A 16,397-nucleotide genomic window follows, 5' to 3' on the forward strand; every position below is an offset into this window, starting at 1 on the left:
TCGAGGTTTTTCTTGCAGCTACTTTTCCTCGGCTACACATATTGTGAGAAGCTGCAGTAGTTTTAGGCGGATGAGACGTTCGTTATGTAAAAAATGGTTTTGTGGTGTGGCATAGACTAAGCCTGTGTAGCGAGCAGCGTCGGCGGCTCGGCCCCGCGCCCGGAGCGCGGCGGGCGCGGGGACGCGGCGGGGCGCGGGCGGCGGCGCCGCGACGACGGCGGGGTGCGCTCCTTGGCTTCGGCTGCGCGCTGCAGCGCCTGGGGACGGAACGTATATTGCTTAGGCCCGTGGCAAAGATAAATAGATTATTATGTAACAATGATGTGTACTGTGCCACATGCAACGTTTAAAGCCAGCGATTCCTTGTCGCATTTCAAGATGGCGGACCCATAGCAGCGCCATCTATCGAACAACGTGATTATTGCGATGATAGTTTGCTGCATTGCAATAACTCTTCTTCTATCGTGTGGGTTGTGAGGCGAATTACCAACCTCATCAACTCTGGTGTCAGGGTTACTATTGAGCCGCCAAAGGCCCCTGACATGACTCATTTATAACGACTACGTACTTACACAGTAAGTAGTAACCGGGACCAACGGCTTAACGTGCCTTCCGAAGCACGGATCGTCTTACTTTCGGACAATCTGGTGATCAGCCTGTAATGTCCTAACCAAACTAGGGACCACAAAGTAATTTTTGTGATATGTCCCCACTGGGATCGAACCCAAGACCTCCGGATCGTGAGCCCAACGCTCAACCACTGGACCACGGAGGCCGTTGCAATAACTGAAATGATTGATCTTGCTCCAGCTTTGTCCAATCGGTAGATGATCGTCCGTCTGGACTAGATCTGACATGGTTTAACTGAAAGTTTTTAAACATACTTCGTACACAGGTCCAGGTGGGAATTCTTGGAGTCCAAGTGTGCTATCTATTATTAGACTAGGGATCGACGATCCGACCGTGTTATGTTAGAATTTGTATACATGCGTCGCGATGTGTAAACTTCGTTAGCGCGTTTCAGGACCGCTGCACGCCATCTGTTGAATGTGGGCGAAACTAGCTGGTCAACTAGTTGGGTCCGCCACAGAGAAGGTATCGTAACTGAAGAGTCCCCTAAACAGTCAACTCGCTTCGAGTGGAAAAGTATCAAACTTTGGAATCTCGAATAACCTAACCTAAGCCGACTAACCTCATCAATCTTGATGAGATCAACGATTTCCACGACCTTCTTCTCCAAGCTCTTGATGTAGAGCCGAGCGTTGGTCTTGTTAATGTCAAATGTTTTGCCGAGTAGACGGAGTAGGGGCAGAGAGTCGCAATCGGATTCCCTGGAACATAAATGACTATAACTTATAGCTTACACTTATAAAGTTATAACTGTAGTTTTAGCGATGGATAGCTCGCGAGTGAGCGATTTAAATGAGCTAGCTCTTCTTCAGTAACTCTTTCGCTCACTAGCTCACCGCCGATCGTAATAACTCTTTTGCTCTTCGGCTCTTTTATTTAGGTATTTATTTATTTTATTTCACATACAGGGTGTTAGTGACGTCGTAACGAAAACTTTGAGGGATGATTCAGACCATGATTCTGAGTCGATATCAAGTGGATTTTTCCGTCGCAAAAATCATGTATTTTTTTTAGTTTTTTTTAAATTATTTTCAATTCTATACTTTTGCGATGGAAAATTCCACTTTGTGACACGGTGCTCTGTGTCGGTAGAGTTCGGGGTTCGGTGCGTGAATTTCCTCACGGTCTCTCCAGGGTGGCAGAATGAAACAGTCCAGGTGGTGATACGAAAGGTCCGCGTTTATTATAAAAACGAAAGGCACACTTTACAATCTCACAGTAAACACAAGTGATTCTAATGTAGGAGCAACAAACAATATTATTTAACACAGTCTCTCACATAAAATTAGGAATTACGGATAATTAAGAAATTATAACAGAATAGCGTCAACCATTTCACAAGTACGCTCAAACACGGAATCTAGCGGGGAGCCGAATCTCGCGCCGTCCAATCAGCGTGCCGGACGCGGGCCGCGCGGCCGGCGCGCGTGCGCGTTGCGGTAGCGTCGATTTAGACGCGACGCGATTGGAGGGTGCGACCTGAGGGGGTGAAGTGTGCGGCGGAGGGGAATTTAAAGATCGGCGCGCTACACACTCCTCCTCTAAGCTACAAGAGCGTCCCGCTCGTGGCTTAGCAAAAACATGTGGCGCGTCATGTGTGCGTGTATGTGTCAGGGTCTCCCTATCCCTAATACGAGGCCGTCCTCGCAGCCTACGGGGCTGAACGGGCTGAGTCTCACTCGACTGGGGACCTGAAAACAAAGACACGTCCGAAGAATGAAAACGACCTAACAACTGTCCATCTTGGTCGGCAATCTCGAACGTGGTAGGACTAAGGACGCGCTTAACAACATAAGGGCCATCACGTCGTGGCATAAACTTCTTCGTCAAACCCTTCTGGGCATTACTCAGAGCATGGGTAGTAAGAAGAACGAGGTCACCTTCTGCATAGACAGGGGACGGGCGACGAGAGGCATCGGAAGTGTCCTTCCGAGAATCCTGCTGCTTCTCGACACGATCGCGAATCTCCTGGAGCGAACTGACAAACCTGGTCAGGTAAGGCGTAACCTGGGGAACATAATTGTCCTTTTCTAAGACGGCTCTGAGGTCGTGATGGGCGTCAAAGGGAGTACGCATCTCCCGCGCAAACATCATATAAGACGGTGTCAAACCGGTGGTACTGCACGTCGCAGTATTCAAAGCAAAACGAACCTGAGGCAAGTACTTCGACCAAGCACGATGCTCAGTTTTAACCAGCATAGCCAACTGAATTTTCATATCCCGGTTCTTCCTTTCGGCGGGATTGGCTTCCGGGTGGTATAAGGGAATCAAATTCTGCTTAATCCCAAGAATGTGCATGCATTGCTGCATAACTGCAGAGACGAATTGCACGCCATTATCAGATACGATACGCCGAGGAAAGCCATAGCGCATAAAATACTGCTCAATCATGAGAGGGGCGCAAGCTTCGGCGGTGGCATCGCGGAGGGCAAAGATCTCAACCCAACGCGTAGCAGTATCTTCAATAAGAAGGACCCACTTCGATCCATCTTCAGCTTCTGGAAGAGGGCCAAATAAATCGACAGCGAGGACTTCACCTCGCTGGTTGAGAATCGGAGTCTGCAAAAGACCGGCAGGCTTTTGGTTGGCGGGCTTATACTTCTGGCAATCCACGCATGTCTTGAGGTATTCACTGACGTACCGTCGCATTCCGGTGAAATAATAACGTTGACGGATGCGCTCCAAGGTACGGTCGACGCCTTGGTGACCAGCTAGGGGTGCGTCGTGGAATTCCTTGAGGACTTCAGGAATCATGGAGGCCGGTATAACGAGCTGTGGTTCTTCGGAATCAGCATCGGGACTAAGACGATAAAGAACTCCCTGGTTCATTAAATACCCACGCTCCAACCAACGATTCGAAGCCAGAGCATCACTATGCTCGAGATCTTGAATTATCTTGCAGACGTCGGGGTCGCTCAGCTGAGATTTCCTGAGTTCCTCCGGATTAACGTGGGGAACGTCGACGATTACGGTGCAGATTCCGCAGTCTTCGCGAGAGACATCGTCGCATACAGGACGACTCAGCGTGTCAGCGACAACATTCGCTTTACCAGGCGTGTATTCATATTGTATGTCGAACGCCTGAAGTCGGAGCGCCCAGCGCATCAGTCGACCACTTGGTGACTTGAGGGTAAGAAGCCACCGCAAAGGCTGATGGTCGCTGCGAACGATAATTGGGTGTCCGTCAATATAGGGGCGGTACTTCTCTACGGCCCAAACAACAGCTAATGCTTCCCGTTCGGTGGTGCTGTACTTCCTTTCAGCACTGGTAAGTAAACGACTGGAGTACTCGATGGGGTGTTCCTCTATGCCATCTCCTTGAGTGAGGACAGCACCTAAGGCGTAGTCGCTTGCATCGGTACGTATAACGAACGGTTTGCTATAATCGGCCTGAACTAAAACAGGAGCGCTAGTGAGTTTCTTCTTTAACTCATCGAAAGCTTTCTGCTGCTCGTCACTCCAGTTCCAAGGCTCATTCTTCCTGGTAAGTTTGGTGAGCGGTTGTGCTATCCCAGAAAACCCGGGGACAAACTTACGGAACCAAGCACAGGTCTGTAGAAAAGTCCTGAGATGCTTAAGGTTCTTAGGCTCATTCATATTGAGGATCGACTCAACCTTCGAACCATCCGGTAAGATACCTTCCGGCGTGATAAGGTGTCCAAGGTATTTCACCTTCTTGGCAACGAAGACACACTTATCTCGGTTGGCGCGTAAACCGAAAACGCGTAAACGATCGAAGACCAACTGTAGGTCCTGTAAGTGCTTCTCGTAAGACTCCGAGAGGACGAGAAGATCGTCTAGATAGACGAGTAACGTGACATCCTTGACCATGCTCCCTGAACGAAAACGATCCATAAGACGCTGGAACGTTGCCGGGGCATTCTTAAGGCCAAAAGGCATTCTGAGAAACCTGTAAGTACCGAACGGCGTGACGAACGCAGTTTTATCCCTGTCACCCGGTGCGACGCTAACTTGCCAATAACTGGAACGGAGGTCGATGGTACTGATGAAGCAACCCTTCGTAGAGTGCAGCAGGTCCTCGATGACTGGCAGTGGATACGAGTCTGACTTAGTAATCGCATTAAGACGACGGTAATCCACGCAGAAACGAAAGGTGCCGTCCTTCTTAGGCACGAGCAAAGCAGGAGAGGCCCACGGAGACTCACACTCTTCGATGATACCCTCTGCCAACATCTTACCGAGCTCAGCTTCCATAATAGCCTTCTTAGCTGGAGTCAATCGATAAGGCGGGACGGCGACAGGTACATGATCGCCAGTGTCAATACGGTGCTCCGTGTACGTAGTAGGCGCTCCTCCTAGATTGAAGACATCTTCATGACGATCGAGAACATCGGATACTTGTCGGCGCTGGTCACAGGTAAGCATGATGCCTTCATCTTCCCTAAGCATGAAAGAAGAAGCAACGACAGAACGGGGAACCTCCGAGTCTTCAGTCTCAAATTCGAGAGGGTAGGTCTGGTGGCTACCTGAAAATTTCCAACACGAAGTCGCAAAATCGATGACCATGCCGGAGGCGCTGAGGAAATCCATACCTAGAAGCGTCTCATTATTGTCAGCGTCCGGAAAAATAACAAACTCAATCGGAACCTTTTTCTTCTTAAAAGTGACTGAAACATCAACACTGCATACGAGGACATCGCGCTGGTGCACGACTCCGTCAGCGAGTTTCACGGCCACCTGCTTCTGAGTAAAACTTTGCTTCTTATCCTTCAGAAGTTTAAAAAGAGAATGACCTGCGACACAGCACTTAGCTGCGGTATCAATAAGAGCGGTGCCTCGCGAACCTAAAATGTCGACGCAAAGAATAGGCCTACTGCAATAAGTAGCCGTCGAGGTCGCGGAAATTGGGGCAACAACAGTGTCATATACCCTACTGAACACGCTTTCAAAACTTGAAGAACAATTCGGGTCGACACCAGTGCCATTCACCCTACTGAACGTGCGGGAAGAATTCGGACCATTTACCCTACTGTGCACGCGTTCAACACCTGTGGAAAAATTCGGGACATTAACCCTACTGCACATGCTGGAGAAATTCGGGCTACTGTGCATGCGTTCAAAATCTGTGGAAGAATTCGGGACATTAACCCTACTGTATACGCCGGAACAATTCGAGACATTTGCCCTACTGTACATGCTGGAAGAATTCGGACCATTTGCCCTACTGTGCATGTGTTCAAAAGTTGGCGAAGATTGACCCGTGTGATTGATCAAACATTGATCGTGTAACAGAACTTTTGAGAGAGATTGAGAGTCGAGTGAAAGTGTATCCGAATTCGTGTCTGTCAAATGTTGAGTGAAAGGAGTGAAGTTGGTTGCGTGTGACACATGAATGACATTAGGAACAGAATAAGTAAACATAACCTCGTCATCACCATAGCATAGATCGCAATTACATATTTTATCACAAGAAATATTAATTGAAAGATCATGAATGTCATTATTCGAACTCGGGGTGGAATAAGGTTGTTTACATTGATTAGGAAACGTACTTACGGCGTAAAATGAAACTTTCGCGGTACAATTTGGACATTGTGACCGTATTACACCCTTTGCTCCACAACCATAACAAGAAATAGTATTGTTATCACGCTTATCGTTATCAATCTTATCAGTAGTGTTCTTATTCGATAGTTTACGACACTCTTCACGAACATGACCGGGCACTTTACAGTATATGCAAAACGGACGAGATTTCATGGCACTTTTATTGTTCGACGCGAAGTCCGGAGACATGGTAGACGTGCTGGCGCTGGTAGACGCGGTGCTGGGGCGGCGCGCTGCGTTCTTCAACGACGGCGCGGCCGACGTAGACGTCATGCGCGGAGTACTCGGCGCAGGACGGTGTGTAGCACACGATGCACTGTCGTTACTCACGTTATCTAGGGAATCTTCGACTTCACGTGACTTCCAAAGAAGGATCTCGAAGCTGTACACCTCCTCGCGACGTAGGCGCTCGCGGATACGCTGGTGTAAAAGTCCATAAATCATGTCGATCTCGACTTTCTCTGATAGGTCTCCTCGAGGAAGGCGGGCGAGGAGCGCTCGGGCTCTCGCGATGAATAATTCCGTCTTCTCGTGTTCATGAGTCATTTTAAAAAGCTCTCTGTAGATGCGATGCGGAGGACGACTGTCGCCGAAGGCGCTGCGCAGGCTCTGGATTGCAGTGGTCCAGGTGGTGATGGATGGCTTCACGCCCTGCCACCACGTCGCGGCGTCGTGAGTCAGCAGCATGGAGATGCCACGGAGTGCGTTAGCATCGCTGACGTTGGCGCAGTCTTTATATGCTTCAATAGCGTCTATAAATCCGTCTAGAGACTCCTCCATCGCGCCGCTGTAGCGCGCGTTGCATGTGGTGAAATAACCACCGGAATGGTGAGCCGTGGTAATGGGTTCTGCTGGAGCCGGGGCGGGCGTGGCAGGTCGTCGCTCTTCCTCACGGTCGAGGAGGCGCTGAAGAGACTGTTGCCACAACATCATCATCGCAGACATATCGCCGATGGTGACGGTCGCCGCCGCTGCGGCGGGCGCGGTAGGTGGTGCAGAAGCCGAGGGCGCGGCTGGCACAGGAGGGACTACTCGCGCTGCAGATTCTTCATGAGGCGTCTGGAAGTCCACCTCGACGCTGTCGTCGTCGGCAGCGGTGGAAGAATGACCACTACGTGTGAGAGGCATATTGTTGTTGCAGAATGCACTTTAAACTGGATATTCAACTGAAAGCTGGAGTTCGTACGCTCGTAGTTTCACGGCCCGAGTTGGGCAGCCATTTGTGACACGGTGCTCTGTGTCGGTAGAGTTCGGGGTTCGGTGCGTGAATTTCCTCACGGTCTCTCCAGGGTGGCAGAATGAAACAGTCCAGGTGGTGATACGAAAGGTCCGCGTTTATTATAAAAACGAAAGGCACACTTTACAATCTCACAGTAAACACAAGTGATTCTAATGTAGGAGCAACAAACAATATTATTTAACACAGTCTCTCACATAAAATTAGGAATTACGGATAATTAAGAAATTATAACAGAATAGCGTCAACCATTTCACAAGTACGCTCAAACACGGAATCTAGCGGGGAGCCGAATCTCGCGCCGTCCAATCAGCGTGCCGGACGCGGGCCGCGCGGCCGGCGCGCGTGCGCGTTGCGGTAGCGTCGATTTAGACGCGACGCGATTGGAGGGTGCGACCTGAGGGGGTGAAGTGTGCGGCGGAGGGGAATTTAAAGATCGGCGCGCTACAACTTGATATTAACTCGGAGCTGAATCATCCCTCTCAGTATTCGTTACGATGTCACTTACACCCCGTACAAGTACATACGGTAGCCATACAAGTAGGTATGGGTGTTAGTGACACCGTAACGAATATTGAGGGGGATGATTCAGACCATGATTCTGAGTTGATATCAAGTGGATTTTCCTGTCAAAAATTCATGTTTTTTTTGTGTTTTTTTTTTTAAATTATTTTCCTATCCATACTTTTGCGACGGAAAATTTCACTTCAACTCAGAATCATGGTCTGAATCATCCCTCAAAGTTTTCGTTACGATGTCACTAACACCCTGTATACATAGTCATTACAGATAAACCAAATCGACAATGTATGCAAACTATTTACTAAAATATTTTAGACTGATATTAGTGAATTCCGCCAACGATCATGTATATAAATCTGTGTCCGGGTTTTCATGAGCTATTTCGTTAATCGCGCGAGTAGCCCGGTCAATAGGTGAGTGCTTCCCGAGGTTGGTACGACCAATACTGCGAACATTGTACGAAGACGCCTAGCCGAATGTTCAATATTGGGTACAATCAACCTTAGACATTTTTAATTTTTCGCTCTTTGTCTCTTGTTCGTCCTCCTAGAGGTCTTAATCGACAAAGGCAACATGTACATGTACAAGAGTGTGCGCGTTCGCAAGCTACACTCGATGTTGCTCGTAACGAAGACCTACCGAGTATTTTAAAACGTAAGAGTACAAAGACTTATGTTTTCTTACAGAATTATAAAGACCGACATGACCGACTGAGCTGAAAGCTACTGAGTTAAAAGAGCCACTGGACTAAAAGGGTGATCTGAATCCCTAAAGTTTGAAATCACTCTTCTATCCTTTGTGAGCATTTTAGGTCTGAAAGTCCTAGACCAGTATCCTACAGAAGAGAAAAGAAGTCATAAATAGTAATAGGGACTTACAAAGCCAACCCCTGTACCCTCTGCAGTAGACCACCTAAAACATTGTTGCTTCTGTCGTAAGTGTCCCTGGCGCTGTCGTTGCGAGCTCGGCGCTCCTCCAGTGTCACCTTCAGGGATTCTATGCTGTCTTGCTGTTTGTATAGCTTGGCTTGGTGTTTCGCGTTCTCTTCAGCTGAAAGGGAAGAAATTAAGATTTTTAAATTAAGTTAAAACGATTCTAATTATTGTCTGCTGAAGTGGGAAAAGGCATGTAAAGTAAGACTTGTTGTTGAAGACTTCAGGTAGGTAGGGTTAGGGTTTTTCCTGTTCGCCCGATCAATCGCTCCAGTGAGACGTTTTTTTCTTATTCACCATACTGCTCTAACACCCCTCGGTTAAAAGAGAAAAATGAATTCCGTTGGGCCTATTGACTGATCGACCAATCGGACGAAAAGGAAACACCCTGAAACGTACCAAGTGTTACCAGTACGGTCACGAGCATTAATATGTATACACTTTGGTACCAGTCCTAAAGTGGATACATTATTGCTCATGACTGTACACAACTTGCAGCGTACCAATATTATCTCTGAGCATCCTGACGCTGTCGCTCAGGGTCTTGAGCTCCGTGTTGACCTCGTTGATGTAGTTGAACAGAGCGTAGTTCTCCTCCTCGCGGCGAGTGAACTCTTGCACCAGCTTGTCCACGTCGTCGTCTCCGGTGAACTCCTTGAAACAAAAAAAAATGATTTGAAACGTTGAATCCTCATACATTTCTAATAATAATAAAAAATAATAAAAAAGTTTATTCAGTTAAAACCTACGACACACATATACATTTACAACATTAAAATATACACACATTAATATTTAGTTGGAAAACATAACTATGGGTGCCGCAACTCACCAAAAAAGGCCAGGGTTCAGTGAAAATTTACCCAGAGGGCAACACTGATTTTCAACCCAGGCCGATCGGTGAAACGCGAGTACCCGCACAATAAATTAAAAAAAGAGTACAAAAAACGACTTGTGTTACACATGGAAGGCAGAAATAAAACAATAAAAGAAAGAAATACTACACTAAAATAAGGAACTATAAGTGAGTAGTGAAAGCAGTGTGTAGCTATGCTTCATGTGATGTGAGTGCGATAATTAAATAAACGTCATAATATACATATAATATTTCATAATCATAACGGACATCCAGGAGCACCCAAATGTGATCGAAAGAAGCAGCAACCGCTATCCCAAATACATCGCTGGTATACCTAACTAAAATTTGTCAACCTTACGTCTGCACTTATGTCTAAGTACTAAAGGCCTCCGTGATCAGACTTTTGCTCTTGAGTGGTCTTCGTGGTCTTCTTCTTTATGTTAGGCTGCCATCAGCTTAACTGAGCCTAACAGACTGCTTGGATGGCAATCTCATGCGTACTATCAGTGAATCATCAAAGGCTTGATTTGATTGATGATAAGGCGCAATCAAGTTGTTACTTGATCTTCAAAGCACTTTTTTATCTTGGATCATCTCTTCAAAATCCAAAGCACCCACCTTAATGGCGTCGAGGATATTGACGTAGTTGTTATATGCGCGCATCTCTTCCTCCTGCTGCTCAATCCTCTTGGCTTCAGCCTTCGCGTCGGCTGCTGTCAGCCGGACAGTGCCCTTCGTTCGGAGGAACTCTTCCAGCTTCATGCTGTGGTCCAATTGGCGTTGGAGCTCGCGGACTTCCTGGGAAATTTGAGGAATTGGTAAGTCGTCATTCAATGATAGAATACCTATGATAGCAGCTATTTCCTTCAAGGTGTCAAGTTTGTTGAATCAATCCTAGCACTGGTCGTAGGGCCTCGAAGATGATCAGCCTGTCGCCCATATAGTTCAGTTAATCATGGTAGCAAGGTCTGAGCCCGTTCTGTAGAAAAAAGAAAGAAGAAGAGAAAGACAAAATTAGGTATATTTTAATTTAAAATGTAGGTAATGTAGGTTCTGTAGTCTCTGCTTACCCCGGTGGGAAATAGGCGTGAGTTTATGTATGTATGTATGTAAAATGTAGGTAATTTAAAAATACACAATAATGTCAATCTAGTACAAATGTCTCGACCAAACACCAGCAGTGTGGTGGAGTATGCTCCATACCCCCTCCGGTTGATTGAAGGAACGCCTGTGCCCAGTACAATGGTACGTCATGTCATGACGTCACACAGCTTATGCTATTTATGTGTTGTATATTATGTAACAAACGTACCTACTGCAACTTACCAAGCAATGCTTCCCATAATCAATAGCAGCTTTCTCCTTCAAGGCGTCTAGCTTGTTGCACCACTCCTCGCGCTGGTCGTAGGTGGTGATAGCTTGTTCCACCAACTCCAAGATCTGAGCCTTGCCATCCATGAGCCTTTTGATCTGCAGCTTCCAGATGTTGTTGAAGAATTGCCTGGAGAAAAATGTATAGCAATTAATTTGGTAGCAGGTAAAGCTATATTCATTTATAAGGCTATTTATGACGGCTTCCGTAGTTTAGCGTTGGGTTCTCACGATTCGGATTCGAATCCCGGTGGGGATATCTAATAACACTAAAAATTACGTTGTGATCCCTATTTTGGACAAGAAATTGCAGATTTATCTATCAGACTGATAGATTGTCATAAAGTGTCATGATCCACGCTTAGGAACCATCCCAGCTAGTATTTGCTTAAAAAAACATGTGGTCCTTACATGACGTATGCCAGGGGCCAAGCGAACAGTGACCTCAGACACCAGGATTAAGGAAGTCGGCCATTCATCTCACAACCCACACGATAGAAGAGTTATAACATGACCAAGGGATATATTTTTCTGTAAGTAAGTAATCATTTCCCTAGCGTTACGAGGTCGGTTACCTAACCTGAATATTTGTAAGGTTCGGTTTTTTACAGAAGCAACTGCCTGTCTGACCTTCCAACCCGCGAAGGGAAACCAATCCCGCTATACAGGTTAGATCACATACCTGCCTGCGAAACGCATTTTAGGGGAATGTGAGTCACCGCTGAGCACGTGATAATCATTTATGATCCAAACATGAATTCGAAAACAAATTCGACAATCACTGGTTTAGGCCTATGCTGGATTCGAACCTGCGATCTCAACTGAACTGGGGTACCACGGGTCACTCGACCAACTGTGAGTCATGGTCCGAATAATCCCTTTCAGTTTTAGTTACGGTGTCACTAGCACCCTGATTGAATAAATTTATTTTTCTTTCAGTGGAGATGATTGAGAGATTCTCAAAGAACTACAATGTGGCGATCGTTTATGATCCAAACATGGATTCGATTCTGTGGTTTAGACCCGTGCTGGAGATCGAGTCTGCGACCTCACGGTGAGAATCAATGCGTTCTTGCAACGGCATTCTTCTATTTTTCTGTAAGTAAAATTAGATTTTTAAAAGCAGTCTCTCACCGATCACGGAGCAGTCTGTCAATCTCCAGCCTCATCTTGAAGTTCTCGCTGTTGACATTGTTGAACTTCTTCATAGCAGTGTCACGACGGTTCTCTAGCTGAGCCACCACTGTCTGGTTCATAACTGGATTGGTGACATTCTGGTTGAAAGAATAAAGTTAACTTTATAAATTGCAATATTGTTGCAATATCTAGTTATTGTGACCCTCTATTAAGTGAGAAAACACCTGTATCAGAAGGTTACTCTCTTCATATCTATTATAACTGTAGTACCATACAAAAACCACCATTATATATAAGTACTACACTACTGTGGTTTATTGCACCAGCCCGTGCTCCAATGAATAATCTTCTTTCACCCTAAGGTTGCCTGGCAGAAATTGCTGTTTAGCAATAAGGCCGCCTATTGTGCTTATGTTTTATTTGTATATTTTATGTCCTTTGTATATGTTGTTGTGCAATAAAGTATTATTGATTGATTGAAAAAACCTCTTGATAACAATGAGCTTAATTTCTTTCCCCGTGAATCTTGTGCTTGTACTATTAATTAGCTATTGGGTCCATCGCGATATCGTCTGATTGTGTAGATATTAGTCTAGGAATTTCTTCTCTCTAGATGTCTGTTGTCTCTGTCTATTACTCTCTTACCTTGTCGTTGCCGGTGCCCTTGCTCCGCAGCCCCTTGATCTCCTTTTGCACCTGCTGCAGCAAGAAGTCCAGCTCGCTGATGGTGGCGCGGTACTCCCTCACCTCGCCGGAGTACTTCTCGTGCTGGTTCAGCAGGCACACCAGCTTATCTCGAGTGCGGGCATTCTCCATCACGTTACTCGTGCTTTTTGTTAGCTGGTGGATGAGTAAGGTTTATTATGAGTTCTCATACAGGTATATATATATATATATATATATATATATATATATATATATATATATATATATCTGTATGTATATCACGATTAGATACAGCTACAGCATAAGGTCCACACTCGCGGCAACGGCACGGTATTTGTATCGGTTACCTACACAGTTTCTTGTAATCCAGCGCGCCTAAGGACATTAGCGAGAAGGGGCCCTCCACCACCCATGGTTCCTATATTCGGACCGGGACACGTGAACGTACTTGCTAGGTGCTCTTTTCCGATGACACTTTCTTGACGTCCCTACAAGTTATAGGTGAGCGACTGACTATGGCACTCCACTTTCCGATTGTAATTATTCGACACGTCCGTTCATGACGAAGGTTTGTTTACTTCAATGTTTATGTTAATATAAGAGCGCCGCGCGCCGGTTCGAACCCGGTACCGAACTTGCCCCAATGAGTTTTAACTTATCTTAAGTGCAGTTTTCACTTATTTTTTCTTTTCTTTTCTTCTTTTCACAGTTGGCTCGGCCATTATATACGGCGACCACTTATTATCACGTTGGTCTAACAGAAAGCTCGGTGAGGTGTGGGTACTTAGTTCATCTTGCGATGGATGTACTTCTGCCTACTCCAATTGGGATTTAGTCGTGAGCTTATGTTTTTATATTATTTGATACAATACAGAGTAGATTTCAATTACTTACCCAATGAGGAACACATAATAAAAAAATGGAAAAAAATAAAAATATTAAATATTGTATTGTGTCCATCAGAATCGCCGGCACTCGTATTTTGTCGGCGTAATCATAGAATAAGGACTCTCCGCTCCCCACCAGCGGATGAGCTAGGTTTTGTCTTAGGAAAAATTGTCAATACCTATATTTTCTCTGCTACTTATAACAAGTTTAATACTTACCAAAAAAACCCGAAATTACGCAAAGGTGAGTACTTATACCTTATGTAACGTCCCCAGATAACGTTACCAGACAAAATAAATTATCTTCCGGGCTAAACGAGTGAACCTAACAAAAACTGCATTTCATAATTTATCCATGCTTCAATAGTCAAACTAATCGAAGCCTAAGTTTAAAATTGGAATCTAGTTCTCGGCCATTTGAGATGTTATTGAGTAAAAAATGCTGCAAGTTTAAAAATAAATAAACACTGCCCAGCATGTTGATTGATTGATTGAGCTACGGTTGACTGTTCTTGATTGATGTTGAAAAAGTTTCAAATTTATATTTAGTTGAAAACGATTGTTTTAAAACTTCTAATACCTACCACATCTCCCTAGCATTACCCTGTTTTTACAAGGTTCGCTTACCTAACCTGAAGATTTGACAGGTCCGGTTTTTTATAGAGGAGTTTTTTTATTCGAAAACAAATTCGACAATCGTTGGCTTAGGTCTGTGCTGGATTCGAACCTACGACCTCAAATATCAACTACCACGGTTCAAAGTTTTTATACTTACCATTCATCATATTTTTGTTTTTACACTTACAAAAAATTGGTAAATATTAGGTGTCTTACTTTCGGCCCAAGCTAGCGGCATCATAGTGATTTTTGTCCCGGACGAACCCGGGACCTCTGGATCGTGAACCCAACGCTCAGCCACTAGACCACGGAAGCTGTCACCCTTACCTTTAGTTCAAGCATGATCTTCTCGAGTTCAGCGTTGAGGGAACGAATCATGTTTCTCTGTACTCGCAGGGTGGGCTGAACACTGCTAGTTACCGTCGAACGGTCGATCTCCATCACGCGGAACTGGAAACATTGGGTGATTTTATTAAGTATGTTTTAGAATAGACTAGAAATTCTTCTTTCGTGACACTTCATACAAACAACCTCGTTTTACACAAACACTCTCTCTCTATTTAAGAGCTGCGCTCTTGTCGGTGAAGTAATCGCCATTCCTCTCTTCTTCCCGCCAAAACCTTCACCTCCCGATACGACACGACCTGCACCTTCTCTTTTATTTGTTTCATAAATGTTATCCTAGGTCTACCCCTTCCTCTCTTCCCTTCAATTTTTCCTTCTATAATGTTTGTTATAAATGAATCGTGTCGTATCAGGTGGCCAATCATATCACAAACACTACGCGTTGACATTATCGTACACGCGCATCTGTGTGTGTGACGTCTGACACCATATGATTTAAGTCTAAACTATGTTCGAGGGAGGGCGAGCCGCTGGTGGGGAGCGGAGAGTTGCCGTTCTATACGTGTTCTTCTTCTATGCTCGTGTGTAAAAATTAAAAATTATCAAAAGAAAACACGTCTGCTCTCAACGAAGTCGCACAGACGACGTTTCGTAAAAAGTACCTTATTTGACTAGGTTATCAAGGTCTAGGTTGCCAATTGGTCTAAAAGCATGTAAAGGTACAGACCTGTCTCTGTAGCTTGGCTAACTCATCCTCCGCGATCTTTTCCATCTCCATATCATCTGGGTTTGCCATTTTATAAACCTTCGGCCCTTATATTTCTTCTCGATAACTGTTTGTACTTCTCATAGGCCGGTCAAGACCTGAAGGAAAATTGGAAAATAATATTGCAATTTTTTGTAGGTTAGTAAGTAATATTTTCACAAAAATAAAATGTATTGAGATGGTAATTATTTACGTCAAGTAACAACTACTAATCGTTATTGGTTTTGTCCTTACATTCAAGTTTAAAAGAAATCTACCAAAACAAAAACAAAAATAAATAAATGGACCAACTGTTAATAATAATAAAATAAATAAAATAAAAATAAAATATATATTTATTTGCAGCAGCGATTACATTATTGTAGGTGTTAAGTTAATTAATATAAACGTGTTCCCCTGTTAAGTTAATATAAACGTGTGTTAGGAGACACCGCTCTTCTTACTTAGATATGTACAGTTATATAAAATTTTGAAACTAAACCCTTGGAACAAAAAAATATATATTTCGACCTTGTACTGAACACAGTATCACAATAAATTATTCTTATTCTTCTTACCTAGGTAAATAACGTGGAATTTTGGGTCAAATGGGAACTTCTGTATGGCTGTTGAATCGATGGCCGGTCGCTAAGCAGCCGCTTGGCCCGGAGCCTCCATACTAAATTCCCGGTCTCGTTCGTGCGCCGGGTCGCCGGATTGTACCCGGGGGATCTTAAAACAATTCAAGTCAACATCATTACCCCCTCCGGTTGATTGAGGGGAGGCCTGTGCCCAGCAGAGACGTATATGTTATGTTAACATTACCGTGAACGCAAAAATATCTTCCTATTGTTATCGTGTGGGTTGTTCGGTGGAATAC

The 16,397-nt window shown here is 44.9% G+C and overlaps 1 protein-coding gene across 1 annotated transcript; it reads right to left on the minus strand.

Annotated features, from left to right (window-relative positions):
* Positions 1-116: 116 nt before the first annotated feature.
* On the minus strand, positions 117-15,568 carry LOC126376373 (coiled-coil domain-containing protein 63-like). The gene is made up of 10 exons (XM_050023698.1): positions 15,500-15,568; positions 14,755-14,877; positions 12,902-13,096; positions 12,254-12,393; positions 11,075-11,249; positions 10,367-10,546; positions 9,393-9,543; positions 8,836-9,007; positions 1,193-1,331; positions 117-257 (listed from the first exon to the last, which is right to left on the minus strand). The coding sequence occupies exons 1-10, from the start codon at positions 15,566-15,568 to the stop codon at positions 117-119; spliced, it is 1,485 nt and encodes a 494-aa protein (XP_049879655.1).
* Positions 15,569-16,397: the final 829 nt, after the last annotated feature.

This window comes from Pectinophora gossypiella, chromosome 20, assembly GCF_024362695.1.
Source record: "Pectinophora gossypiella chromosome 20, ilPecGoss1.1, whole genome shotgun sequence".
Taxonomy (NCBI): domain Eukaryota; kingdom Metazoa; phylum Arthropoda; class Insecta; order Lepidoptera; family Gelechiidae; genus Pectinophora; species Pectinophora gossypiella.